Source organism: Monopterus albus, unplaced genomic scaffold, assembly GCF_001952655.1.
Source record: "Monopterus albus unplaced genomic scaffold, M_albus_1.0 scaffold160.1, whole genome shotgun sequence".
Taxonomy (NCBI): domain Eukaryota; kingdom Metazoa; phylum Chordata; class Actinopteri; order Synbranchiformes; family Synbranchidae; genus Monopterus; species Monopterus albus.
Window position 1 is genome coordinate 26,023 of NW_018128040.1, and position 26,810 is coordinate 52,832.

Below are 26,810 nucleotides of genomic sequence, written 5' to 3' on the forward strand. Positions count from 1 at the left end.
ACAAACTCTCAGCATGCAATGGTTTGTTGCCCCCATGGCCTTTCTTTGGTAGCAGTGACATGAAAAGGGTTGATTTATGGTAAATTACATTTAAATGAATGAAATGTAATTGACTAGCGAACATAACACACACACACGACTGTAGGACACACTTTTTAAGACCTCGTGACAGATGGAATTTTCCTCCTTTGTCCTGCGTACTTTCCCTCTCTGTCTCCTTCCTTGTTCTTCTGAAGTTTCCACTATAGGAGGGAAGTTGTTTTCTTCCTCTGGCATCATGGTTGTGTCTTTGAAGCATGAGCTTAGTCAGCAATTACTCAAGGAGCTTAGATCAGTTCTGGTCACTCTTCCACTTTCAGCAGTTTTACACCTATTCTTGGTCCATACCTCACAGTCTTTATGTAAACCTTGATGCGCTGAATAACATTTTTGGTCTCAAGAGCTGTTTAGATGAAGGTGTGAGACTATTCTGACACAAATCCTACTCTCAGTATTGAAAGAGAGCTTGTTGATACATACTGTAGTCCTCAATTTATTTCCAAGGGGAGAGTTGTTGCTAGACAATGTAATAAGTTATCTGGTTTCAACTTTTAAAATCTTGACCCACTAAGAGCTAAAGAAATACCTTTAATAACATTTTCTGATATTGGCTGATTTTACATTTGGCTATGGATTTGCATGGAAAGTAAAGGCCTGCAGATGTTTTGAAAGTGCTGTAATATGGATGAGGTCCTTTCCCATCAAAAAAAAGTTTCCTATTAAAGTTTTTCTACTAAGAATCAGCTAAGGTCTGAATCAAAGGGAAAAAAACACATTTCAGTGTTCCTGATTAAAGGTTTTCAGGAGGTTTATATTATCATCAAACTAGGCTGAGTGGACTGTGTAGGACGTTTCTGGAGATTTAAATGAAAGAGTTCATTCTGCAGGCTGGATATTAAACACGTGAGGAGCTCACTAGATCACACATGTTCACACATTTTCCTCAGATATGTGCACCGAAAGCCCTCAAGGGCACAATAATAACCTCCACTTTAATGTGGTTCCCTGTTGTTGAAATCTCCTGCAGATTGAACTTTTGCTGGAGGATTAACAGGTTGGAAAGGGATGTGAAATCCAAGTCTTTGCCATTTCTATCCACAACAGCCATAGCTGCATAGTTTCACTGGGTGGAGACACAGCAGGTTAAATTTAGAGCTTCATACAATGTACGGTAACTTGCAAATGTATTTGACCCGAGTTATAAATTGAGTTAAATCAAAGCCAGACAGGGGCAGTTTGGAGCATGACTTAAAAGCAGGATTGGGTACATTTGAGCTAAAACTATGTTAGATGCCTCTGGCCATATCCACTGAAAATGCTTTGAAGTAATAATGTAATAACATGAAATATTATTATAAACATATTGGTGTGTGAGCTTAAAATGTAAACAGGATCAGTAAATTCAGGCATACAAATCTGTACCTTACTCTTCTTTCAGAATGTTGACAATTTTTTTCCTCACATTGTCTTTCATACTGTGTCTCTTAAAATCATGTCATTATCATTATCACCATGCCTCTCTATTCTTCTTTCTTCCTCCTCTTTAACTACAAGTGGTAATACACTGAAATGACTGGTGAGGTATGTAGACAGACATGGCACTGATCCTCGTTAGGTGCAGGTAATTATCTAAACATAGCAGCTTAGTTAGCCTTAAAGGACTTCATAAAAACAAGCTGTTTCTATAGGTGGAGCATTCTCTTCAAAGTGCAGTATATAAATGAGAACATATTTGGCATCCTGTTTGACACTGTCCTGCACTATTAAGTTACTAAACTGCTCCTTGTCATGCTACTCTGCTCCCGACAGCAGTTGTTGTCAGCTTTGCTAAAAAACTGCTGCAGGCAGCTCTTATGACCTAATTTCCATCCATCTCATCTAATGGAGACTACAAGTTGTATCATTATAGAAATGAAATTATTAACTTGTCAGAAACAGTGTTTACGCTGTGTCCACTGCGTGACCATAGAAACGTGATGCCATGATTAGATGCCTTCATATTAAAACCATATGGCTCCATTCCTAGACACTTTCATCCCTGACCCTGTGTGAACCCTGGGATCTCAAACACACAATGAACAAGTTAATGCTATTAAGGATGAAAAGATCGCACAGCTTCTTTGGGATTGTACTTACTTTTAGAAATAGCCACTGAAAAACCATCTGTAACCAATGTGCAGTCAACAGTGGATTTCTCTGTGCCTGTCATTAAGTGTAATGGCTCCTAGATAATTTGTTTAACCCCTACTGCAACAGTTCCTTCATGTACTTGGTAATGAGATTTTACTGTGTGCTGCAGAGAGGGGGTCCATTCTTTTTGATCAACCATAGCGACCGTGGGACCAACTGAGAAGCTTCTATAATACAGCCCAGAATGAGCATGATTTGAGGGTCATGAGAAAATGTTTTCCTTTAAGAAAATGTCATGATGGAGAAATTAGCTAAATACATACTAAAGACACACATGAGAGAATTAATCATTAGTTTTAAGAAGAACTTGCTGTTTTATTTAGCCATCCATCCATTTTACTGTACGACTTATCCTGAAGAGGGTCGCGGAGGGCTGGGGCCAATCACAGCTAACACTGGGAGAGAAGCTGGGTACATGCCGGACAGGTCACCTGTTTATTACAGGGATGACACTTAGCAAACCCAGAACCTTGTTGCTGCCAACAGTGCTAACCACTGTACTAATAGGCAACCTGTTTAATTTTATTTATTTATACATTTACTTATGTACTTACTTTCTTACTTACCTGGCCTGTACCACTTATCCTTTTATCAATGCCCAGTAAAAACCATGTATGTCCAATTTTGGTGATTTAAAATGTTTCTGAAAAACTGAAGGTAAGTATAGTATCAGCTTCAGACCACATTCTCTACCTTGCACAAGCTAGGGCACAAAATGAAAGCAGCATCTAATCCTACAAATCATCTAACTGGGATGCTGTGAACTACAACACATGGTAGGCTCAACTATCTATCGAAATAGTGAGACACTCATCAAAACTGTATACTTCTTCTATGTTAAAATGCAAAATCTGCAATGACAGAGCCTACAGATGCAGTCTTTCTGAAACTAAACTACATTACAATGACAACAAAGCATTGAGTTTCACATAATAAACTATTTTGGAGGAACAATAGAGAGGTGGTGAAAAATGAAAGCAAAGCGGGTGATAGTTCTTCTGTGGTGTAAATCCTGCTGTTATAGGAAATGGCCAGGGCTATTTGATTCCCATGTTCTGAGTCATTTGATTTGTATTTTCTGTTAGTTCTTCCATACAACTTGGAGTCTCAGTGGGCAAAGAACAACAAATGAATTAAGTCCAGTTTAGCATTCAGCTGAAATATAACACACTCCTGAGATCATTATAAAATAACAACCGTTCTTTACAAAAGCAGCTTGAGCACTTGCTCAAGCATCACTGGCTACTTTACTGTTGTTACTGTGAAGTCTTCAAGCTTGAAACACGTTTGCATTCAGGGAATGAAAAAAATACTTTCCCCTGCATTTCATTTGCAGAAAAAATATAATGCTACTTTCAGAGTTATACTGTTTGTGTGTTGATTTCCAAAGGTTCTTTTTGGAGAGGAACTATATCCCCAGTCACAATCCTCCAAAATCTTTAACCCTTGCTTTTACTCTTTGGTTTTTGTATGGATGAACAATAGAATTATAGCATGTTGATGAGCTTTAGAAGTGCATGCGTGTTGATTTCGCTTGCTTTGTACATAGTGAGACTAGCTGTTTTGACCGTTATCCTGTCCTAAGGCTAAAGTAATCTAATGGTCTTCTGCCTGTAGCCAAGGAGCCTAGTTTACCAAAAGTACCAAATTATTCCTTCAATCATACAATAATTACGGACAGAATTGTTAAACACATACTGCTTTCTGAGAATAAACTCACCTACTGTTTCCAAGCTTAGCTAGGTGTGACCTCAACATATTTTAGACATGAACACACATTTAGTAAAGTAGACATAAGTAGCACATCAATGCTCTTTAAAGTGTGTCAGAAGTATTGTGTAGAACATGATGTGCTTGCCCTTGCATGTGAGTCTGTGTGTGTGTGTGTGTGTGTGTGCGTGTGTGTGTGCGTGCCTGTGTGTGACACTCCAATCACTTAAGGATAAAACACTGGAGCCCACACTCATTCATGAGCTGTGATGTCACCCTGTGAGCCGAGAGAGGGGAATATTTTGGGACCCACTGCATGTGGAACTCCCTGCTAGGCTGGGCTGTAACCTGAAGCGAGAAGTGAGAGAGGGAGAATCTGAGAAAGAAAGACAGTAAGAGAGAGAGGGAGAGAGAGGGGAAAATGGAGGGAGGGGGAGGGAAGGACTGAAGGGCCAAAGGAAGGTGATGTCAGCTGAGTTCAGAAAGTAAACAGAGTTCCAGACTGCAGCATGCTGTCTGCTGGATGGGAACTGCAGCTGGGGCAAACCCTCAGCGGCACCCGCACAACCCCCTGGACCGGTACTTTTATCTCTGGGAAGGAGGGCTGGTTCCTCTTCATCTCCCTCTTGATATGCATCTCCTTACCCCAAGGGACATCTTGGCCCTACGGTAAGAGACCGGCAGGCTTTACCTTTACTGCTCTTCTTTTTCTTCCTCATCCCCACTCTGTGTTTGACACAGCCTCTTGGTTTATGTTCTTTGTTCTCGAAAAGCCGGCATCAGCACTCTCTCCATCCACTCCTTTGTCCTATCCTTTGAGAGCACAACATCACTGCCAACAGAGTCAGGCAGTGATGTAAAAACAGCAAAGAAAAGCAGCACCGACAAGTTTGTGGCATTTCTGTGTTTACAACTTGTAAATACAAAGTGAGGGATCATCCTGTGTGGGTTTGAGTTGATTGTTATTGTTATTTTCTTTCTTCTCATTGCAGTGAAACTGTGTAAAATCAAAAGGGGGCTGTTTTTCTCTCTTTAAAACAACATCAACAACAACAGCAGACGTTGAGTTAAAGGGAGGCTGCTGGAGTCCTAATAGGGCTATAGAATCTTGGCACTGAATCCCTTTTGTGCAACAGTGTTGCGGATGAGTTCTCGCAGAGATCGGGGTCAGCTCTGCCTGTTTACTCTGAGTGACCACTTGAACTGCAGCAGGAAGACATGAGTCATGTTTGAGTCAATCACACCGGCTGTTGTAATGTGTATACCATACACCGTCTCCAAGGCTCCTAACCAAACCCCTGTCTGATTTCCCCTTGCACGGTTACCACAGTGCACAAATAATACCTTCACTTTGTAACACAAACAGCTGTGTTAAGTTCCAGTGATTAGAAGAATTCCTTCTGGCAAATTTACCTAGTTAAGTTGTTGTCAGCTGAGTCACTTTCAGCATGACCTGTTTCGTAATCAGCTGATGATACACGTTCTCTGTTGAGCAACCCAAAATGCTTTGCTTTTAAGCAAAGATGTTTACAGGCAAATCCTGACTTTGTGAAAATATTTGTGTGCGTGTGGACCAGTTTGAATTTTATATGGGAGTGATGACATTTTGGGAGTGTGAGGATATTTTGGTCCAGATAAGAAGGTTAGAGCCAAAGTTTGGTTGGGGTTAGAATTAGTTAAGGGTTGTAGTTAGGCAGTTGTGAAAGTTAAGGTTAGGTTAAGGGGCTAGGCAATGCATTATGTCATTGAGTATCTTAGTAGCTGTACAAATGTATGCTTGTGTGTATGTTCTGTATTTTTATGTCAATTTCTGCATATTTTGGTGATCTACAGTATGTGAGGCCTTCTGTTCAGGATCTCCCACCTAGCATGAATTCTGAAATGTGTGGTTCTTCTGACACCAGTTTGCCTCTGGCTAGTGGGTAGTACTGTAGGAAACCAATATCAAGGCTAGCAGACGGAAAAGCTAAATGAGAGTGAGACAGTGGCATAGAGAATAGTTACAAGAAGAAAAACGTGGCCTCTGATTGAACATTTGAAGCAACAGTATGTCATATGAGACTCAAGAGTTCATTCCAGGTTTAGGAGCTAAATGCTAAAAACAAATGTATCCCTGGTTTGAACTACATGCTGATGTGTGTACACACCATTTCACTAAAGTGGATAATAAAATAACAAACCATTGCTTTGGGTTTGTGGTTTTCTAGCAGAGGGAAGTTTATTTAAAACAATCTACAGGAAGACCACTGGAATCAGCACTTGGAATCGGGCTACATTCAGATGTGCAGTGCCCTGGGAGCTTCTCTCTTCCATGATAGCTCAGCCACTCTAGCCTCAAAATACCAGACAACTGCTGTGGGCTGTAGGCGGCAGGAATTAAACTCACACATAGATGCACACATGTGCACTCATGGTTGCAGTAAAAGCAGTTGTTAAATCACTGCGAAATAATTAGCATTTTGTCAGGAGGATATAGTGGACATAGAGTGTCATTTTCTTCACTTGGAACATTTTCTGACATGGTTTCTCATGTAATTATGGCAGAGAACCAGAATAACTTAATGATACTGTGGCAAGGACTGTGCAAAGTTGTATGGTCACATTTGAATGTATGTTCCTGTGTTGCTAGAAGCCTCTAGGGGTAACTGGGAAAATACGTTTTATACAATTTGGGTGAACTGAAAGTGAAAGAAGTAGCTCAACATTTTTAGAAAATCTGAATATTAGCGAGAGTCAGATGTGAATATGCCCAGGGATTTGTTGAGAGTGGTGTTCCACTGTCAAATTACAGATTACAGCTGCATTTCTGATAACACTTGAATATCAAATTAGAGCAAAAATCTGTCTGAAACTCTGAATTTATTGTAAACATGATGCAAAATCACTACAACTACAAAAGGAGATGCTAACCCTGGGATTTATTCTTAGCTGAGTTCACAGCTTTGGAGTTGCTGCAGGCTTAGGAGTCACTTGCAAGGTCAGATTCATCCTCTGCACCATATTTTAAATTCAGTGCAGTCCTAGTTTTTCAGAGCTTCTGAAACTGTTTATATTAAAATACAGTAAATGTGCAAAACTGTACAATAATCTGGACATTTTAAAGTTTGTCTTTAGCAGAAGTCAACGTTTGCTGTAGCTCTTCTACATGTTTGTGGAACAGTGACCACTTCTTCATCCTAATTAATTATGTCAGACTCTGAACCCACATTTAACGTGTGCAGATGAGACCTGCTGGCTAACAACTAGGTCCTGTGGAGCTTCTGATTGGATGGAAATGCTTTGTGACACAAAGAGGTCTCCACCAGGCAACAGCCTCTGTTATGATGCCTGCTGCGTCACTGCTGTTTTCATTTCTATGGCTTTTTGACATGCATGTTGAGGAGTACATTTTGGAGCTCAACATCCGGCATGGAAAAACAGATACCGCTTACATAAGACAATAAAAGCCAAACAACCCACATACTGTAGACATCTACATGCTTAGCTGAAAAGCCGAGAGGAAAAAAACTTTGTGCTCTGTTGTTAAATTGTGTTTCTATGGCTCAGTGCCAGCATCTTGTCACACACTGTCCTAGTTAAAGTATGTTGCACTGGGGAAATATGTAGACACCGAGATACACAACAAAACAGATACATGCTGGTTAGCTGGAAAGGGTGCTAGACAGTCATTGGGGCTAAATAGAGAAACAAACATTGTTATCAGATGGATGAATTTCTTCCTGCTTACAGAACCTTTCAGACAACATTTCCAGTTTGTGCTTAAAAGAACACATTAGCCTGAGGCACTCAGCGCAGCCACAGACCTGGCTTGAGTTACAGGTCTGGGGAAGAGGACATTATGATAATAAAATGTATGTTGATGCCATTTTTTCCCTCACATTTAAATACAATTTCATTATGTCTGAGCTTGCATCCTTACAAAAAAAAAAAAACTTACCACTGAAATGAATCTGTTCAAATCACTGTGGCACAAGTCAAAGCACAGTTATGTAAAAATCATCTTCAGTGTTGTAAATGTATAAACACACTAAGGAGAGGGGATAGCGGTCCAGAAAAACAAAGATGCATTCCAGCATTCTTCCAGCACTGGGGGAGATACCTCAAAGTCATGCTTCAGAGAAAAACATAACAGTCTTATCAGCAGAACTGGAGGTCAACAAACTGAGTCTGCTCACAGTGTACAGCTTGTGAAAATCTGAAAATCCATCCTAGAATAAATGCATGTCAGTGCCTGTCTGAGGTGAGACCGAAGACAGGTTTACAGCACTTGTCATTTGGTTCTAACTCAGGGCATGGCTTGTACTGTGGGGCACTACAGGATGTCACTTCTCAGTCAAAGGACAAGCCACACAGCAACAATCCATGTAATGACATTACCAGCTCATAAAATCTTTTGATGCCTTTCGTGTTTAAGGTTTCACAGTCTCTCCAGCCAGTGGTCTTCACAAACCTCAGTGAGGAAGCAGAGAAGCTGTCCCTTACAGAGGAGAGATGGTGTCAGCACATCTTAATCCCCATGTGGAAGGTAGCACTCCCTTTGCAGGGTAATTAATGGCAGTAGTTTACAGACTAAAGAGTAAAACTGGCTAGTAACACAATCAACAACGCTTTAAAAGGATCTCCTGTTTGAAAATCCACAGAATTTGGGTCCTATTTCAATCATAACAAAAGTCATAGTTGTTGAAATGTAGTTGCTTCTACTCCTGGAATCTCTGACTAAAGTGTTGGTGGTCACGCTGCACTGTGAGTAATGTGGGAAACAGGTCTGAACAATGAAGAAGAATGCATGAAACAAAAAAAAAAAAAAAATGATAAAACAGAGGAGCACTTTTTTGAATCCATTGATGTGTCTTTTAATTTGATTTTACTGAAATATGTTAAGGAAAATAAATATATATAATATATATATAGTAACTGACTTTTACTTGCCTTGCATGAAAAATAAACAATTCCACTGTCATAATGAGCATTTGTAATTTTTCACAGTAGCGTGCATAATCCCACTCACTGCATTGTCTTCTTGTTTCAACAGACATCTCTCTAAACATGCACACCATGCTTATGTCATGGATTTTTGTGGTTCTCACATATGGTCAAAATAAATCCACAACAGTAACAATGTGGAGAAAAACTAGGAGCTTCTCTTTTTTCTTTCAGGTGACAGAATAGACCAAACAAGAAAAGATAATGCAAGAACATTAGCTTTGATTCAAAAACAAAAGTGTGAGGCTGTGGGTTTGCCTTCATTTTTAACTGTCAGAATCTGTGGCTCGTGTGACAACATGGGTGTTGTATGTGGGACTGAAGTAAAGTATATAGACAAAAGTATTGGGATGACTAGAAAAGGGCCTTCCCCAAACTATTTCTACAAAGTCAGAAACATAGTGTTGTCCAAAATGTCTCGGTATGCTGAAGCATTAAGACTGGCCTTCAATGGAAGTAAGGGGTCTGGCCCAAACCCTGAAAAACAGCCCCATACCATTGTCTCTCCTCCACCAAACTTCACAGTGGGCACAATGCAGTCAGGCAGCTAATGTTCTCCCAGTATTCGCCAAAGCCACACTCGCCCATGTGACTGCGAAACAAAGAAGCGTGATTTGTCGCTCCACAGAACACGTTTCCACTGCTCCGCAGTCCAGTGGCAGTGGGCTTTACACCACCTCATCTGATGCTTGGCATTAGACTTGGTGATGTGACGCTTGTATGCAGCTGCTTAGCCATGGAAACCTACCGCACAGTGTTTGTGCTTACATTAATATGTGTCCCAATAGTTTTGCCCAAATAGTGTATATGGCTGCCAAGCTCCACAACATTTGAGTGACAGTAAATCAGTCCTGCATGTTATTGCACTGAGGGAGCAGACTGACTCTATGTTATGTTGTCACAGACTTGCTGAATATGGTTTAAATTTAACACACAAGTTCACTTGAACCCACGTTATCACAACAATAAATGACCCAAGGCAGAGGCAGAAATCAAAACAACCAAACCACTGCAACAGCTTCATGAAGCACACTGCCCTCAAGAAACCCACAATAAAGTTAACCTAGTGGCATTGCACAACCTGCTTTCTGTTTCTGTCTTCTAGGAAAAATAGCTGATTGTAGCATGGCTGAGATACAAGTTATGATACCAGTAATGTGGAAGGGCAACAGCAGCATTCCAAAACATCTGTGTTTCTCCTGTCTGGTTGACTGTCTGCATGCAACCACCAAGAGACTGATCACTTGCTCTTGTTGCTTTTGTGTGTCAGTGCATTAGTGTCTGTCTTTGTCTTGGACTCTCAGTTTCACAGAACTTCCATAAATGATGAATAAGCCTGGCTTACAACTGTGGCTTTGCCAATAAAACCGACATACGAGCGTGTCTTTGTGTTTTTCAGTGGGAAGTTAACAGCAAGAATAAATGTTGGGAGTGTAGGGTTGAGGGCAGAGAAGTTATTATGAGTGCATAGTTGGAGAGAGGGTACATACAAACTGCTGCACAGACACAGCACCAAGTTTAAAGTGCAGCTTCTGTTAGTTATCTGTGCACATCTGCCACAAGAGAATTTCCACTTCCCTGTTTCAGCTTTTAAATCTGTTACCTAATAGTAACCACACGAGCGCAAAGGTCCATGAATCACCGATGTCCTGTCAAATTAAACATTGCATTTATGGGGTAAAAACCTTAACCTTATTAAGATCAGTGTTTACACCAGGTTCCATAAAGCACTTTCTGATTACTGAGTTTATTTTGCTTTCCTTGACAATGACTTTACAATTGTGCCATGCTGTCTAATATAATATATTACAAGAATGCACAGAGGAGGTAAACCACTGAGATACTTGCAGTCCTCTACAAAAAGAGCATGCAATTGTATGGCAGTGGATATAGGCACAGAACACAGTGAAGAACAGCAGCTTGGATAAACACTGAACTCACCAGAATCCTTCCACTGCTGCTCAGGCTGATTGCTCACATTTTTCCACAAGGCCAAATATCACATTTGACATATTTTTTTTTTGTTTGACTCATCTCACTTATTAAGTACAAAATAAACAAAAGTTTCTTGCCTTCTTAAGTGACATTGCTGATTTGCTTACCCGGTTTCTTGCCTTCTTATTTAAGTGACATTGCTGATTTGCTTACCCTGACTTACTGTGTTATTTAGATTACAGGTATTTGTACAATCACTGCCCCGGCCCTGAGTGGAACGTCATGTGTAGAGGGTGCTGTGAGTATGACGTAATCCGTTGTAAATGCCCACTCCAGGGGACTCCGGTGGGCTATGCTGTGCCCTGCTGTCGCAACGCCATCAATGACTGTGACCCCTGCATCATCCATCCAGGTACACTGTAAATGGTAACACTGGATTTAATTAAAAATAAGCAGGGGACTTAACAGTTTTTTAAGCCTGATATCAATACTCATCTTAAAAAGATTACTTGTAATTTAGGGCCAGAAAAGCTGACCAACTCAATGGTAAATTTTTTAGGGGTGGCAGACTTCCCAGAATGCATTGTTTGAGTGTTAATACTCTCCAGAGACTCTTCTTTTTTTTTTTTTTTTGAAGAGCCAAATCATGGTGGAAACTTTCTCTGTGTCTATTAAGTTTTTTTCTTTTTCTTTTCACAAGTGTAAACGCTGTGCAAACTATGATAAAGGTTAGTCTGAATTTGGTCCCTACTTTCACACACTTGGAATTCAACAAAGTTGTTGGGAGCAGATTTGCATACTATTTGTACTGCCTTTGGTGCAAAGTGCCTTCAACAGCTGTGACCTCTTCATGTCAAATTAAGAACAGATTCTTCAAACAAAAAAAAATGTAAAAGGAAAGTAAACCTCTACAGTGACTCTCTGTGTGACATATGTAAGTTCAGTTGACTTAATATCTTTAAGTTTTTAACTTGTTTATAAGTTCAATTAATTTAGTTTTACATTTTTCAAGTGTTACATTTTACACAACATGACACAGTTAAGTCTGTTTACTTAATTTTCTCAAGGTAATCTGTTTCCTCATTTTTAAGTACGCTTCACTTGTTAGAACTTACAATGTATAAACTTTGAACATGGACACAAGTACTCCTATTTAATGCAATCTAGCCAAAAACACCACAAAAAGTTGTCAAATTTGAGCTCTATCTTTATGACATAGGCATCTGTTATTTCAGCCTATGAGGAGCTGGTCTATTTTGAATATCTGTTAGTTTGTGCGAGACCAATTGCTGTCAATCAGTCGCACAGCTGTTAGTGTTTTGGTATGACAAACGGAAAAAGAGTGTCAAGTTTAATTTGTTGCCAGGGCAGTTTCACACAGGGCCTCTCTCTTGACTCATGGGCAGAATGCTTTAGATATCTGTGTAAGAAGCCCAGACATGTACAGTGCATATGTGAAAATACACTCACATGGGAATGTCTGCACACATGTGCTGTAGCTCACTCACTCAGAGGAATTTCACATTTTCTTCACAGCTTAAATGGACACTTTTTTAAAATAGGTACCACATTTTCACTGTTAAAAACTAAATATAATATTACCAGGCTATAATAATTATACGCCAGCCACTGTGGACGAAAGTATATCCCCAACCCATTTGTTGTTTAAATTCGTGCCTGCGTTCAGGTCAGATTTTGCTCTGTACCTCCACACGGACAGAGCAGAATTGTAAGTGAAAATGCATCCATCGCCGGAAACCATTTTACATTTCTATTTTAGGAAGCAGCAATATGTGCATTTAGTTTGAGTGAAAGATGAGCTCAATGAGTTTAGCAGAGTCGATGGGCTCAAGCTGTTCATTCAAACATCTTCCTACTGTATATAAGCTGACTCCTTTTTTACTGCATATATTTATTTATTATCGAGGTTCACTGCAATTTTCTCCCTATCTTTGTTTCAGGTTGCAGTATATTTGAGAACTGTAAGAGCTGTAACAATGGGACATGGGGCCCCAGGGATGACTTCTTCATAAAGGGCAAATATTGTGCTGAGTGTCGACCTGGCTGGTCTGGTGGAGACTGCATGAGTACGTCTCTTCATTCTCCTAATTAGCACATCCAGCATGGCTTTGCTATAAGTATTTTTCTCTATAAGGGCACTGAATGCCATATCTTTCCTTTTCTGCCGGCTTATCTTCTGTGCCAGCTTGGAAGGCTGCGACATGCCCAGGAGGCTTTCCATGGAGAGCTGAACGACAAGGCAAAGTTAACAGTCATGGATCCAATAACATGATTTAATACGTAGCATTTGGACACTGACTACAGCTTTCTCAGTATGCAAATATCCTGCCAAGGAGCACAAGAAGTATACAGTACATTTAATTAAATGCATAAACCTGGCAAGGCTGCTGAATGGCTTTATTGCCCCTCTGTGCATGGTGTTTATGCTTCTTTATGTTGTTGAGCACAAGTGGCTTTCAAAATGTAATTAATTGTGGTTTGAATGGTAACCAAGCAGATGAGTCTAGACTCTAAAAATAATAATTAAATTATAATTAAAAAGCTGTGAGTTTTAAATAGCACCCCAGTTTCTACACAGTTTCCAACATGGAGTTCCTGTGTGTTTCAGAGTGTGGGGGAGTGATCCATAAACAACAGGGCCATTTGTTGCTGGAAGGTTACCCCAACAATGCTCGTTGTGAGTGGACCATACAGGTGGACCGCCCCTTCACCATAGAAATCAGGTAAGAGCATAAACAGTCTGCTTCTGGTCCTCATTTCCAAAGTCTGTCCAATTTTAGTTAAGTTAAGATCAGTTAAGTCAGCAATGTTAGAATTATATCAGTTCTTAGGTACTTAGGCACTGAGTCTTCTTTGGACATAGAGCCCCAGAGCCTTGACATTTGCCTTTTATAAAAGTGGGCTGATTTTGTTATGGCTTTAACATGACTCCAAAAGTTAAGATCAGTGTCTTTTTGGACACCAAGTTTTTTGACCAGAGATGTTGTTTTGATAGATCTGGATTCAAGCTGAGCAATAGTTTTCATTCTTTTGTTTTTGTTACCAAAAGTGATGACCTCTGCCTTATCTTTAACTGGAGATACTGTAGTTTATTTTCAACCAGGTAATTACAGTATTTGCTCTAAGCAGTAGTTTTTTTAGTATTTCACCATAAACCAAAATACTGGACATATTAAATATGGGTATGGTGAATGTCTGTAGAGGATTTTATGGGGTTCATCCGGTAGCTGTTGAGATTTTTCACTCTTGACCAACATGATGGACCAACTGACTCCTACCATGGATAAAGCTTTTATTAAAAGATCCAATAGCAAGATGTCTTTTCAGTAACTGACCTAGTTATTTTGAATAACTCACTTCTGCTGTCATCAGTTTCCATTCGAAATACTTTCAACTGAAGAATCCATTTAAAACCATTATGTTAACAAACTGTACCAGCCAACAGGTGAACAAATAACAGCTGACAACATGACTATACTGACCACAGCGTTACCTATTGGAAACTGACAAATTTATTTACTAATGTGTCAGTGAAATCTGGGGTGCCACAGTGTCATCTGGCATTAAAGCCCCAGTTTTTGGGATCATTGTTGCCCATCTGTTAAAGTTATTCGTGGCTGGCCTGTTTAAGTCAGTTTTCCACACAGTTCAAATATTTCTGCAAGATCTAAGTCATGGACTCTAGAGTGTACATCAGAATTTGGAAACCACAACACTCTTATTTTTCAGTGATAACTTTCTCTTTCTGTCATTTTCTCCATTACATGTGTAACATTTGACATACAAGCACTCAGTAGGGTTTTAACAGAACAAAAGCACCATGGACTTGGGCTGAGCATGCGGTGCATATGGTAATGCTCTGTTTTAATCTAACAACCATGAACTGTGCCATACATAGATTGCAAGGTCAAATCCATTCTGAAGACAAATGTAAATCTAGGCTTTACTATTTAAATGTCATATTTTAATATGCTTAGTGTGTGGCATATAGCAAATCCAACAAAACCCTGAATGAAATAGCATAGTTGTGCTCAGAGGTAGACTAATGGAAAATTACATGTTTGTGCCTGGGCCACTGGGGAATTAGGACCAGGGTTTTCCTGTATTTCTCAGTACACTCACATCACGAGGAACATATTTACTTTATTATACCTGGCATTAATTGTTGGGAGCTGCTACAGGCTAACGTACCATTACTGTATATCTCATCAGTCTGACTTTTCCTGCCCCAAGGGTTTGTGTTAAAGGATGCTATTAGATGATTTGTGGACACGCTAGTATTTATCAGTCCTTTATATCTGTTTCAGTGCAAGGCCAAGGAGATCAAATACTGTATGTAATCAAATACAATTGGAGAGGAGACTCCTCTGCATTTGGTCCTAATCCAACTGGGTGTCATCTCACAGCACAGTCTAACTGCAGCTAAAACATGCTCGTGAATTGTTACTACAGTCACTTGGAATCATATTTAAATAGGCCCCACAGCCACTCCTTCTGGAGGTCCTGACTGTATTAAAGTGCACTAATGTCTGTATCTACATGGTGTTAGTAAGGTCATTGTCATATATTTACAGTAGTTCATTTTCCTGTACATTACTTCCAAAACAAGTAGTACAGCTGGTAATTAATGGTATAAAATTTTAAGGTGTGTCAACATCCCTAAGTCATTATTACTGTCAGGTATTTAATGGACAAATTATGAATGTTAATGACTTACACTAAAATTCTACAGTTAGTTTCAGTCACATCTCTATTACATCCATTATAGGTGTCATGGTGAAAATCATTAAAAGCAAAAATAATTTCCAATGTTGGATAGTTTCATTTTATGGCAGCGTATTTCATGTCTTTTTTTAAATTATTATTATTCATCTTGATACAAACAGGTTCATGATGCTGAGTCTGGAGTTTCACCACTCTTGTCGTTATGATTATGTGGAGGTCCGAGATGGTGACAGCATCAGCTCAGGTGTTATCGGCCGATTTTGTGGAAACAACAGACCTGCTCCGATTCAGAGCTCTGGCAACAGTTTGCACGTACTCTTTGTGTCTGATGGTTACAAGAATTTTGATGGATTCTTTGCCACTTTCCAGGAAGTCTCTGGTAGGTCAACTACACTGTAACGATATTGATTAACAGCAACCACGAGACTGTTACAAATAATAATAAATTGTTTTACTTGTAGGACCCTCAGTGACATGCATTTGCTACCGTAAATCCTAACCCCTTACCCTAACCACAGCCCAGGAGAACTTAAACCTAAAGTTAAGTCTTAATTCCATAACAGTGAGAAAGAACTGGAGTGTGCCCTTGTTATGTAGACAATAAATAAAAAGTCATTTGTAAAGTCACACTCAATGAACACAGGGGCTCTTTAAAGTCACAGGACATAACAAATGCAAACAAGAAGAAATCTCCAAGGCCCTCAGAATTCAGTGCATAATAAAAAGCCTTTAATGATGCATGCCTGACACCCAGGCGCTTCAACAAGAGCCTGCTAGCACAAAGTTGAGAAACTGAAGACTTACCAAAATGTTCTGGCTTTCCAGAAAGTACAAAAGCAGATACTTACACACATATGCATGTATTTTAACTATGGCACAGCCAGTTCTGGTAAAACTAAACAGAAGCTTTCTGTGTAGGATTTAGAAATGGGAAGTGAAAAAGACATTTAAATGGCATCTGCTTTGATATAATTTGGTGTAGACAGCCATTTCTTATGGGATATTGTAACATTATACTCCTAATAAACACAACATTTGTTTTCGTATTCTAACACCATACACCTGTATGTTTACAGCCTGTAGCTCCTCTCCATGCCTTCATGATGGGACTTGTGTCCTGGAAAGTTCTTACACTTACCGCTGTGCCTGTCTGGCTGGTTACACGGGCAGGAGGTGTGAAAATGGTGAGTGTAACATAACTGTAAAATGCAGTTTTTCTGGAAAAAAAAAAAAAGTGGACATGAAAATAGGAAAGAATAAACATTGCAGTACACTGTAGGCACAATAAAAACAAATTAAATTATTTATGTTTTTCATTTGAAAGCATTTTCACAGTTGTTGCTGCTCAGAGGCAGGCAATGATTCACTGTCACAAGAGAGGTGTTTATAGTTGTGGATGGGATTCAGGCCAGTTGGCATCTCTGTCTGTGGGCAGTCCTATCATTTTCAAGAAATAGCAAATAAAGTTTCAGAGATGATAGAAAGTAAGCAGCACAGAATCAAAAATTGCCTTGAACTCATACTGTAGACAGATAAAGTGAGAGGGAAAGTGGAAAGAAGTTAAATGGGGAAAAATGCATTATCCTAAAAAAATTTAAATAAATGGGGGGTGTTACTGCCCCCTCAGGGTGTGGTTAAAGTCATTTTGTCCTACAGTGTCATTTTTACAGGTGTCTAGACTCTAACCTGTGCTTTTTTATCTGTTCACCTCCTTTAAGATCTAGCAAAACACAAAAGTCCTGAACCCTACTCACGTTTCTATTGTAGTATTGATTTTGTGTCTAAATGTGAGTCTGTGAAACTAATGGTGAAACAATTCAGCTTCTATAACATGAGCCAGCTTTTCCATGTGAAGAGATGCCCACAAACAGACAGGCGCTTCATTCCAATCAGTGTGCATTCTTCTGTATTCCTACGAGGAATCCCCATTTGTTAATTTTGATGAAAGAGAGCTGGAATAATACTAATCTCTTACTTTTTGTGGAGGAAATGTAGTCTACTTTTCTGCCCTGGAGTTGTATGGCAGATTTTAAGTATGAACCTGTCATCAGATGTATTTTGTGTTCTCTTTAATCAAGCCATCATCCATTTTAAGGCTGAGCTAAAACGCTTTCTGTTTGACAGAATCTGACACATATAACTGACAATGACCTTCTCCCTTTTCTCTCTCATTGGCTCAGTTTAATCTGTGCTTGTGTTTAATTTGTTTTAGCTGGTAGTGTTAATCATACATAGCTTTAAAGGCTTTACTAAAGGACTGACATTGCTCCAGGCCTTTCTCATCATGTCCTTGGACAGAATCTGATGGGTCATTTAGCAAGTCACAATAATGCTCAAAACATATATTTAAAGGTCAACTACAGTTTGCATTTCCACCTTAGGTTGGCTAACAGCATTCTTCATCTTCTAAAGGACTGAAAGTTGGAAATGCTGTAAGACAAAAAAACACCCAGACTAAAAGGAGGATTCTTTGGTTTGGAGCTATAAAACCTCAGACAGTGCATTTCATGCCCAGTTTAAAGTCAACAGCACAGAAATCCTCTTGAGGTATGATCTCACCGAGATTGCTGTACTGGTATGATAAGTGATGATAACATGTGGGTTTGAGTTTTTGTGAACTTATTTATGGGTCATGTAGGCCTCTGCTGCAAGACATTTGTGTGGATACTTTAAATATATGGAAACAGCACATTACACCACACAAAGAAAATTACACAATAACCTCCACATTTATGACATGGATAGATTGACTTTTCAATGTAATGTCATGTAACAGAGTTAGACACAGTATTACTACTGTATTTCTTTCATATTTACTAGGCATGTGTCTTGCCGTGGACTGTTTACTCTACCATGATGGGTGAAATTATTTATTAATGAGCCCCTAAATTTTACAGCTCTGGGCATTTTTAAATTAAAAGTAATGGGTCTGAGAGGTACGATTTTAAGGTTCATGGGCTAGCTGTCTGACCTGAAAATATCAGAAGTCAAAAAACTTATTGGAGGTCTATTTGTGTGGTTTTCTGCACAAGGGAGATGCAATAAAATGATGTTAAATAAACTCTAAAGATGCCTCTTAAATCCTTTGTGCATCTTAATTTAGATGATCTGGCAACCAGCTAAGGAAAAGGAAGATAAGAGCACATTTGTTCATAAATACTGTAAATAAACTATGCATGTCTGTATTTCCACTCAGTGGTGGGATGCCGCAGGCCTCCGGTGCCCACCCATGGATCTACAGAGGGTCTATTTTACCACTCAGGGGCTCGCATTACTTTCCGTTGTAACCCTGGGTTTCAACTGCAGGGGATCCGTACTGCCATCTGCCTGAGTGATGGCACCTGGAGCGCACCTGCCCCAGAGTGTGGTAAGACAATGATGTGAATTGTGTTTTCTGTGAAAGAATTATAATTTTGAAAAGTTCCATGTAGGTAATTAGCTTGTCTGTGTCATACGTGCTGCTCCGGCGATGGTGCAGATTGCGGAGAGAGTGATTTACAGCTTCTAAAACCTGCTTTTCGTCCAGTGCCAGTGGAAAATGTCTGTGCTCTGCCACCCAAGCCAAAACATGGGGACCACTTCTTGGTGTATGGGCCCAATGATGTCCTCATTGCGCTGCAGTACCTGTGTTACCAGCCCTATGAACTGAGCGGGAGCTCCCAGAGAACCTGTCTCCCTAACAACACTTGGAGTGGCACTGCTCCTATTTGTACTAAAGGTCAGACAAAATGTCTGGAATAATGAGTATTACAGCTAAAATGGATGAGTCATTGCAAATAACTTATTTTCATTTTGTTTTTTATCTTAACTGGATCAGAAAAAAGACCCAGTGCCTGGAGCCTTCAGCATGCTGAGCCAACTTTGAACAAAAGGATTTCCAATCAACTGCTAACTGGTCTTTTTGTGTGTGTGTGTGTGTTTATCCACAGTGAATAATACTCTCACTGAAGCAGAAAAAAGCAAAGACAAGGCAAACGAGACAGAAAAGAGCAAAGAAACTGAAAAATTCAGTGACAAAACTAAAGAGAAAGGTCAAAAGAAAATGGGAGAAAAAGAAACTGTCGGCTGGAAAGATATAAACACTCAGCATGAGAATACAACAGTAGTCGACAGAAAAGATAAATATACTGGTACCATTCCAGAGAAAACTGTGCCTGAGGATAGGAATGAAGGAGAGCTAGAGGAAAGAAATACTGGATCAGAGAAACCCACTCGAGGCAGCAAAGATAAAGTGGATAGCAAAGGCCGAGATAACAGCCTGAACACAATTGAAAAGAAGGAACCTGAGCTAGTAAAGCCACCAGAAAAAACAGAAAGCAGCCAGGACACAAACTTGGACACAGAAAAGACAGATATCACAGAAATAATTGTGATAAAAGACAAAGGACAAGAAGAGAAGGAAAGAAAAGAGGAGCAGGTGAATGGAAAAAGAGAACTGGACACAGTAGGCCCTAATGATACCAAGCTGAGAACGGTCATATCTGAGGGTGAGAACACAGTGGAGATATTTGAACTGGAAATGATGAAGAACAACAACACAGTTACTTATGATACAAAGGAGCCAGGGAGGAAAATCATTTCCACTAGAATCAACATTACACAGTACACCATGTACAGAGCAGGAGGTGAAGAAGGCGGGAAACCAAGGGAAAAATCCACAATCAAAGAGGACACGATAGACAAAGAGTCTTCTGAGAAAACAAAGAAGGAGCTGGAAAGGGAGCAGGAGGAAAAAGAAAAGGAGAAAGAAGTCAACCAAGTCACTGGTAAAGGTCTCATTTAGAAAAACACATTAAAATGCTTTGTATCCCACCTTTATCCTTGGCCTTTGCCTCACCTACATGTGTGTCGCCCTCCTGCAGAGAAAAGTTGCCCACCTCTCCCTCGCATCTACCATGGCTACCACCAGGTGGTGCTGGGGCTGGAACCAGAGACAGTGGAGTTTTTCTGTAACCACTCTTATGCTCTCAGCGGCGATGTCCGGCGTTCATGCCAGCCAGATGGTACCTGGAGTGGCAAACAGCCTCTCTGTGTCAGAGGTACGCTCATCTGTATCGCCATCAGCTTAATTACTGATGATGATATCAGTTGGCTGTGTTCAAAATAAAAATTACTGTAGGTATGTACAATACATACATATTTGTCATATGTATATGTTGTGTGTGTGTGTTTATTTGCAGCATGTCGAGAGCCCAGAGTGTCAGAGCTGGTCAAACAAAGAGTTCTTCCACCGCAGACGCCATCCAGGTACACATGACAATGCATTCTGTTATATAATCAAGCTTGACTTGCATAATTACTGTGTAATCTACTGTATGTTATGTGCTATTTGATGATTGAAGAATTAAAAGGAATAACTTTTATGTCATACAGTACATGTATGTACAGTTTGAGATCTTGGGCAGAGGTCTTTTGTCTGTTCCAGGGGGGATAGAGACTTTGCCGTCAGGGCTCTGAGGCTCTGAAATGATCTGTCTGAGTATATATATCTCTCTGAGTTGTAATAATTATAATAATAATAATACTTATTATTATTGCTCAGTATATGGGATATGTCATCTGAACATATCCTTGGCCATTTCTTCTCCCCTCAGAAAGACACCTGTGCACAAGCTCTACTCCTCTTTCCTGGGCCGACAGCTCCAGTCTCACGGCCCCACTAAAGGTCCCCCAGTGCTGCCCCAGTTGCCCCAGGGCTTCCACCACCTTTACACACATATAGAGTATGAGTGTGCTTCCGCCTTCTATCACCACTCTGGCAGTCCTCGCCGCACTTGCCTGAAGACTGGGAAATGGAGTGGCCGTCATGTCTCCTGCTCACCAGGTGAGGCCAGCAAAGGACCACTGGAAATAACCACCACACTCACACAGAACAAACACACTGGCACAATTTAATGCAATGATTTACACTCACACATCACCAGTGATGTGTGGATATAAAATTAAAATCCACTATGGGCACATGCAGCAGCGCTTTCTGAAAATATAATCACTGCCTATAATAGCTGACATTTAGCAACAGCTTGTCAGCTTTTTCACACAACTCTTAGGCATTAGTTGTAGTTGCAATCCTCTCATTACTATCCAGTGAAAGCTCCCAAGCTGCTAAGTAGAAATGCCAATACAGTAAATGAAATACAAGGAGAGTTTCAAACATCATCATCTTTGATTAAGGACATCCTTGCAGGCTGTAATCAAATATACAACTTATATACAGTATCTTAGACCCCACATCTCTTCTCTCTTATGCCTCAGTAATGACATCTTTTTTCAAAGAGATTATAGTTAAAACATTTACATATCCATGACCCCATAATACTGTTACCAATTCTAATGTAAAGGCTCTTGTTTACTCAGCAGCAATGAGTTCGTGGTGGGGTTTCTTATAAAGTGTATAGTTACCTATAAGAAATATTCAGTCACTAATACACAATTAAAAGTGCCAAAGAATGGGAGAGCATTCATATGGAAACTCAGTATTGGAGTTACTGTACATGATGTTTACTTATTATTTGGCTCCAAAGAAGGGGGGTATCAGGCCATCATCATTTTTCAAATCTAACCTACCCTTATCACAAAGCATCCCTGAAACTTATCTTCACCTAAGCAAAGAGCACGTATGTGGCTTGACACACAGCATCTGCATTGTATTTGCTCAGGTTAAGCAGTGGCTGACCCAACTGGCTTGTAATGGCACTTCTCAGGTCCGCTCAGTTGTCCAACCACTGACACTGTTCTACCAAGATTGTCAAACAAAAGAAAAATACACTACTAACGACCCAAGTGAGTCAATAACTATATTATCACCAACACCAATACAAGTTCTGTGTGAGTGTAAGAGTGAAGGCAAGACTACAGGCCTGACACCACTATGCTCTTAATACCATCAACTGCCTGCTGTCTCAAGCCCTGAATCTGCTCTTTATCGCTAAGAGCTGCAGCATGCCACCCACCTAAACTTTTGACTGGCTTCACTAACACTGATGGAATCAGCTCATCAGCTACAGTATACAATCCCTCTTGCTCTTCTACATGACTCAGGAACAAGCTGCTTCTTCCATGTTACTCTGCTTAGCCTCCACAAAAATAGCAATATGTCTGGGGGGTATATGTATAGTTTATAGGACACACTATTAGGCCCTGGGCTGTTCCTGCTCTTGCTTACCTAATTACCATCTCTCAGTGTTGCTGCTTTGGTGTTTACAGGACGTATTCTTAGTGGATCAAAAATAAACAATATCATCAGTGTAGAAACATGTGATATATCCAACAAATAGGAACACTTAATGCGAACAGATCCACACAGCACACGGCTGTTACATTTTTTGAATATGCTGAACAATAACATATTGAACCAGCAAGAGAGCACGGCGAGTTCTTCATTTGCAAACTGTGTACACATGCTCTACTGCTCTTGGCCTGGTCACACCTTCAAATAAACTCAGCCTGTCTGTTTGGTTCCCAAAGCCAATACTATAAACCAATGTTTTCTCTCAGCTTCTTTCCAACAAAATGCTACACTTGGTAAGTCTTCAAGTTTTTTATTATATCCTTTATATAGGTGGCTTCCTACTCTGTTATGAGTAGAAGGAAATCATACTGGAAAGATTCATTATATTAGGAAACATTTATTATTCATTGACGATTCATTATTAATAAGTCTAAGTCTGATGATAGGCGAAGATGTCTGAATCTCCATAGTGCATTTGTAGAGGTTTGGAAAAACATATCTATATATGTAATGGATTATGTAGAGACTCAGAAGGAAAAGAAAATGTAAAGACAGTCCCTCAGCACTACATGTGGACACAGTCTAATTTTTGCTTCTCTTGATCTTGCTTTCTCTTCCTGTCACCTTCTATTTGGCAGTGTGTGGGAAGCATCCAACCTTCGACCCAGAGAGGCCAGCAGAGGCTTACTGGCCTTGGCTAGCAGCCATCTACCGCCGCTCCACCATCGGCACAGAGACCAAGGTGATTAAGGCAGACAGCCAGGCAGGGTCCCTAAAAAAGGATGGTGCAGCAGGAACTGGAATTTACAATGAGGCTTCTGACTGGCAGCTGGTGTGCAGTGGGGCTCTGGTGAACCAAAGGAGTGTGGTGGTTGCAGCTCACTGTGTGACAGACCTGGGAAAGGTGTATCCCCTAGATTCAGCCGTGATAAAGGTGGTTGTGGGGAAGCACTATCGTGATGACGGCAGGGAAAGCAAAGTTCTCCAGCACCTGAGGGTGAGCTATTGTCCCTCCTATGCTTCCTGCATTTTTTATCTTAGTTTATTTTTAGCTAACTTTCACTCATTTTCAATTTTTTTTTAACCAAATTTGCACAGTAAGTCTGTCTTTCTCCTTTAGGTGGCCTCCATTGTAGTTCATCCAAACTACGACCCCAATATTCTCGACTCTGACATAGCTGTGGTCAAGTTAATGGACAAAGCGAGGATTGGGGAGAAGGTCCTGCCCCTCTGCCTCTCAGAAAGCCAGAAAGAAGAGATGACCTCTGGACAAGGGCTTGTGACAGGCTGGTCGCCACTGCCTGATTCAAGTTTAGGCCCTGATGAGAAGGCAAGAGTTGGGCTCGTTCATCTTACTGATGTGGTCCCATGTGAGCAGCAGTATGCTCGAAATGGCTTGCCAGTCAGTGTCACAGACAACATGCTCTGTGCAAGTCAGAAGCCTGACTACAAACCCTCTAACATATGTCCCTCTGACACTGGGGGAATCCTAGTCCTCCCCGCTGTCTCTGAGATCCAAGCCAGCAACAATCGGAATCCCTCTGTCAGCGATACACAGGTGCAGGGGGAGAGCAAAGGGCAGTGGACACTTCTGGGACTGGTGAGCTTTGGCTATGACCAAGGGGAGTGTGATCCTGACCTCTACACTGTCTATACACATGTGGCCAAATTCAAAGACTGGATACAGAGTAATATGAAATAAGAATCCTACTGTTTCATTCACCTTGTCCCTTCCATGCTTCCAGAATATTTAAAGACCTTTGTATCTTACCATTGTCTCCCATATTTTTGCCCGCTTTCAATCTGCTGCACCTCTGTAAACCTTTTGTCTTAGTCACATGCACAAGGGCATTTTGTTACTGGATGCAGAAGCAACACTGGACAACACAGTGCTCTAACTGAAGGGGTACTAACACGTTAGATGTGCTGGGCATCGACCTTCAGAAGACTTTGGTGTTCAGGTCCCTCAGTCTGAGGTTATGGACTTCAAATGAGCAGAAAACGATTTCAAGCCTCTTGCAGATGATGGTTTGTATTGTACCCACTGATATGTACTGTATATTGTATATGTTGCACTTGACTGAATTATTCTATCAGTTAATTTGACTTGCGAGATGTACATATTGTACCGAAAGACAGAAAAATCATGGAGTTTTCAATTAAAGAAAATATGTGTGTGAAAGCTTGTCAGAGTGTGGTTATTCATCATGGTATAAAACTTTATGTGAAAGCATGTACAGACGTATGCCACTAAGTACAGAATTCAGTTGTTGAGATGATGATGAGATGAGATGAAATGAGATGATGAAATGCCTCCTATTTGCTCTGTGAAGCAAATGAATCCAGGTCAAAGCTGCACCATTTTCACAATCAAAAGCAGAGCATATCATTCACAGATCAGTTCCCTCTTCTGCACTCAAATTGAATCAATGACTTCCATTTTGACCCTTTTGCCTTATTCATGAATGAGTTTACATACAGTAGACAGAGGAGCTGCAGCTTATATCGACTTTCAAGGGCAATAAAAATACATAATTATTCAGTAGCGCCGGTAGCTGGGATCTGGCTATTGGTTCATTTGTTCTTAATTTGTTGACTTAAAAATAATATTAACAAAAGTTATAAGCTGCTTTACATGAATAAATCATGATTGAAATATTTGAGTTCTACAAACCAATGAGCCAGTTAGGCAACTCAAAGTATGAAAGGAAATAAAATAAAACACAATACAATAAAACAAGATGAAACCCAATATACATAAAAATAGAAAAGATATTAGATCTGGAGAAATAATAATAAAAAAAACCCAGTGATTTAAATACTGTATGTTACTGAGTAACATACAACAAGCCTCATATAGGAATTTCCAGGCTGGTGGGTCCTGAGAAAGCTTGGTCTTACATTGGGATTGAGGAACAGATTAACTCTGCTTAATTGATTGAAAAATAATAAATCAGTAACAACGTAGCAGCCAGCTCATGAGGCACTTTGCCCCAAATTTGACATTTTAACACAGGTTCTTCAAATTAGGTCAAAGTTCACTGTGTTTACAAGATACAGTACATGTCAGGGTTAAAAATTTGGAAGTCACTTAACTCTTAGTTCACTTTGTTCTAGGCATTCACCACCACCACATCCCAATCTTGAGCACCCAATAAGTATGGATGGAATTCTTTTTATGTAAAGATGGCCTGTGCTTAATAGAAAAATGCTGCTGTTGGTGATTTGTTGATTTTACTCACCAGTCATTCCTTTAATTGATTTGTTTAAGTTTATTTACAATGTTTAGTATGTTAGTTGGACCTTTACAATTGAAACATAAGTTGTCTCACTGTTTCATTGTTTCCTGAGTTTATACCCATTAAAATATGATCTATAGCTTAACAGGTGACTGTAGGCTAGAAATAAAGTGGACATCTTAAGGAATTTGTTTAGCGACAGGGGTGTTTTATATGTGTATTTTAAACATGACCTCTTGACCTGTTTAATCCACTTTGGGGGTCATTAAGTCTTTGTTTGAGGCTTATTTGGGGTATTGTAGTGTAGTGGAAATAAGGTATAAAGTATAGAAAATGTTTAGGATTTGTACCTCCAGAACTGGTCCAGCATCTACTGTATGAGTACAAAGGGCACCCAACAGATTGGACTTTGTTATGCTACTGTATCTCTACAATATTCATCATGGCTTGTTAAGTAAATCTTCTCAAATGGGAATTCTTGAGTCCATTCAACATGTGACCTGAGTAAGATAAAGGGTCATTGAAGGTTTGCGGATGTGGGCTATTAACTGTAAGCTATGGTCTGTATTTAATGTGATTCATGTAATATTAGTGTCCTAACATGGGGCTTGAATCAATATGAATTATAAAGTAAACCAAGATTACATAATGCTTTTCTTCAGATGACGACTTCTAATTCAATGTCTTAAAAAAAAATCATTCCCATAAATATTCCACATCAATGGCAATATCTAAAT

At 39.9% G+C, this 26,810-nt stretch overlaps 1 protein-coding gene across 2 annotated transcripts; it reads left to right on the forward strand.

Annotated features, from left to right (window-relative positions):
• Positions 1-4,400: 4,400 nt before the first annotated feature.
• pamr1b (peptidase domain containing associated with muscle regeneration 1b) lies at positions 4,401-25,007 on the forward strand. 2 transcript variants are annotated; one of them, XM_020615216.1, is made up of 15 exons: positions 4,401-4,608; positions 11,093-11,269; positions 12,819-12,944; positions 13,064-13,117; positions 13,487-13,601; positions 15,765-15,982; positions 16,680-16,787; positions 18,800-18,970; positions 19,130-19,321; positions 19,533-20,369; positions 20,466-20,642; positions 20,784-20,850; positions 21,198-21,427; positions 23,473-23,831; positions 23,955-25,007. In XM_020615216.1, the coding sequence occupies exons 1-15, from the start codon at positions 4,449-4,451 to the stop codon at positions 24,534-24,536; spliced, it is 3,573 nt and encodes a 1,190-aa protein (XP_020470872.1). In that variant the 5' UTR covers positions 4,401-4,448; the 3' UTR covers positions 24,537-25,007. The 2 variants fall into 2 exon arrangements, with proteins under 2 accessions (XP_020470872.1, XP_020470873.1); XM_020615217.1 differs by lacking the exon at positions 13,064-13,117.
• The last annotated feature ends 1,803 nt before the right edge of the window (positions 25,008-26,810 follow it).

What these genes read in the sequence shown, in the direction of transcription:
- pamr1b (XM_020615216.1), top strand. Translation starts at nt 4,449, where the DNA reads ATGCTGTCTGCTGGATGGGAACTGCAGCTGGGGCAAACCCTCAGCGGC. An exon ending in TGCTCCTATTTGTACTAAAG is followed by an intron (nt 19,322 to 19,532) that starts GTCAGACAAAAT and finishes GTTTATCCACAG; the next exon opens with TGAATAATACTCTCACTGAA. An exon ending in AAGTTCTCCAGCACCTGAGG is followed by an intron (nt 23,832 to 23,954) that starts GTGAGCTATTGT and finishes TTTCTCCTTTAG; the next exon opens with GTGGCCTCCATTGTAGTTCA.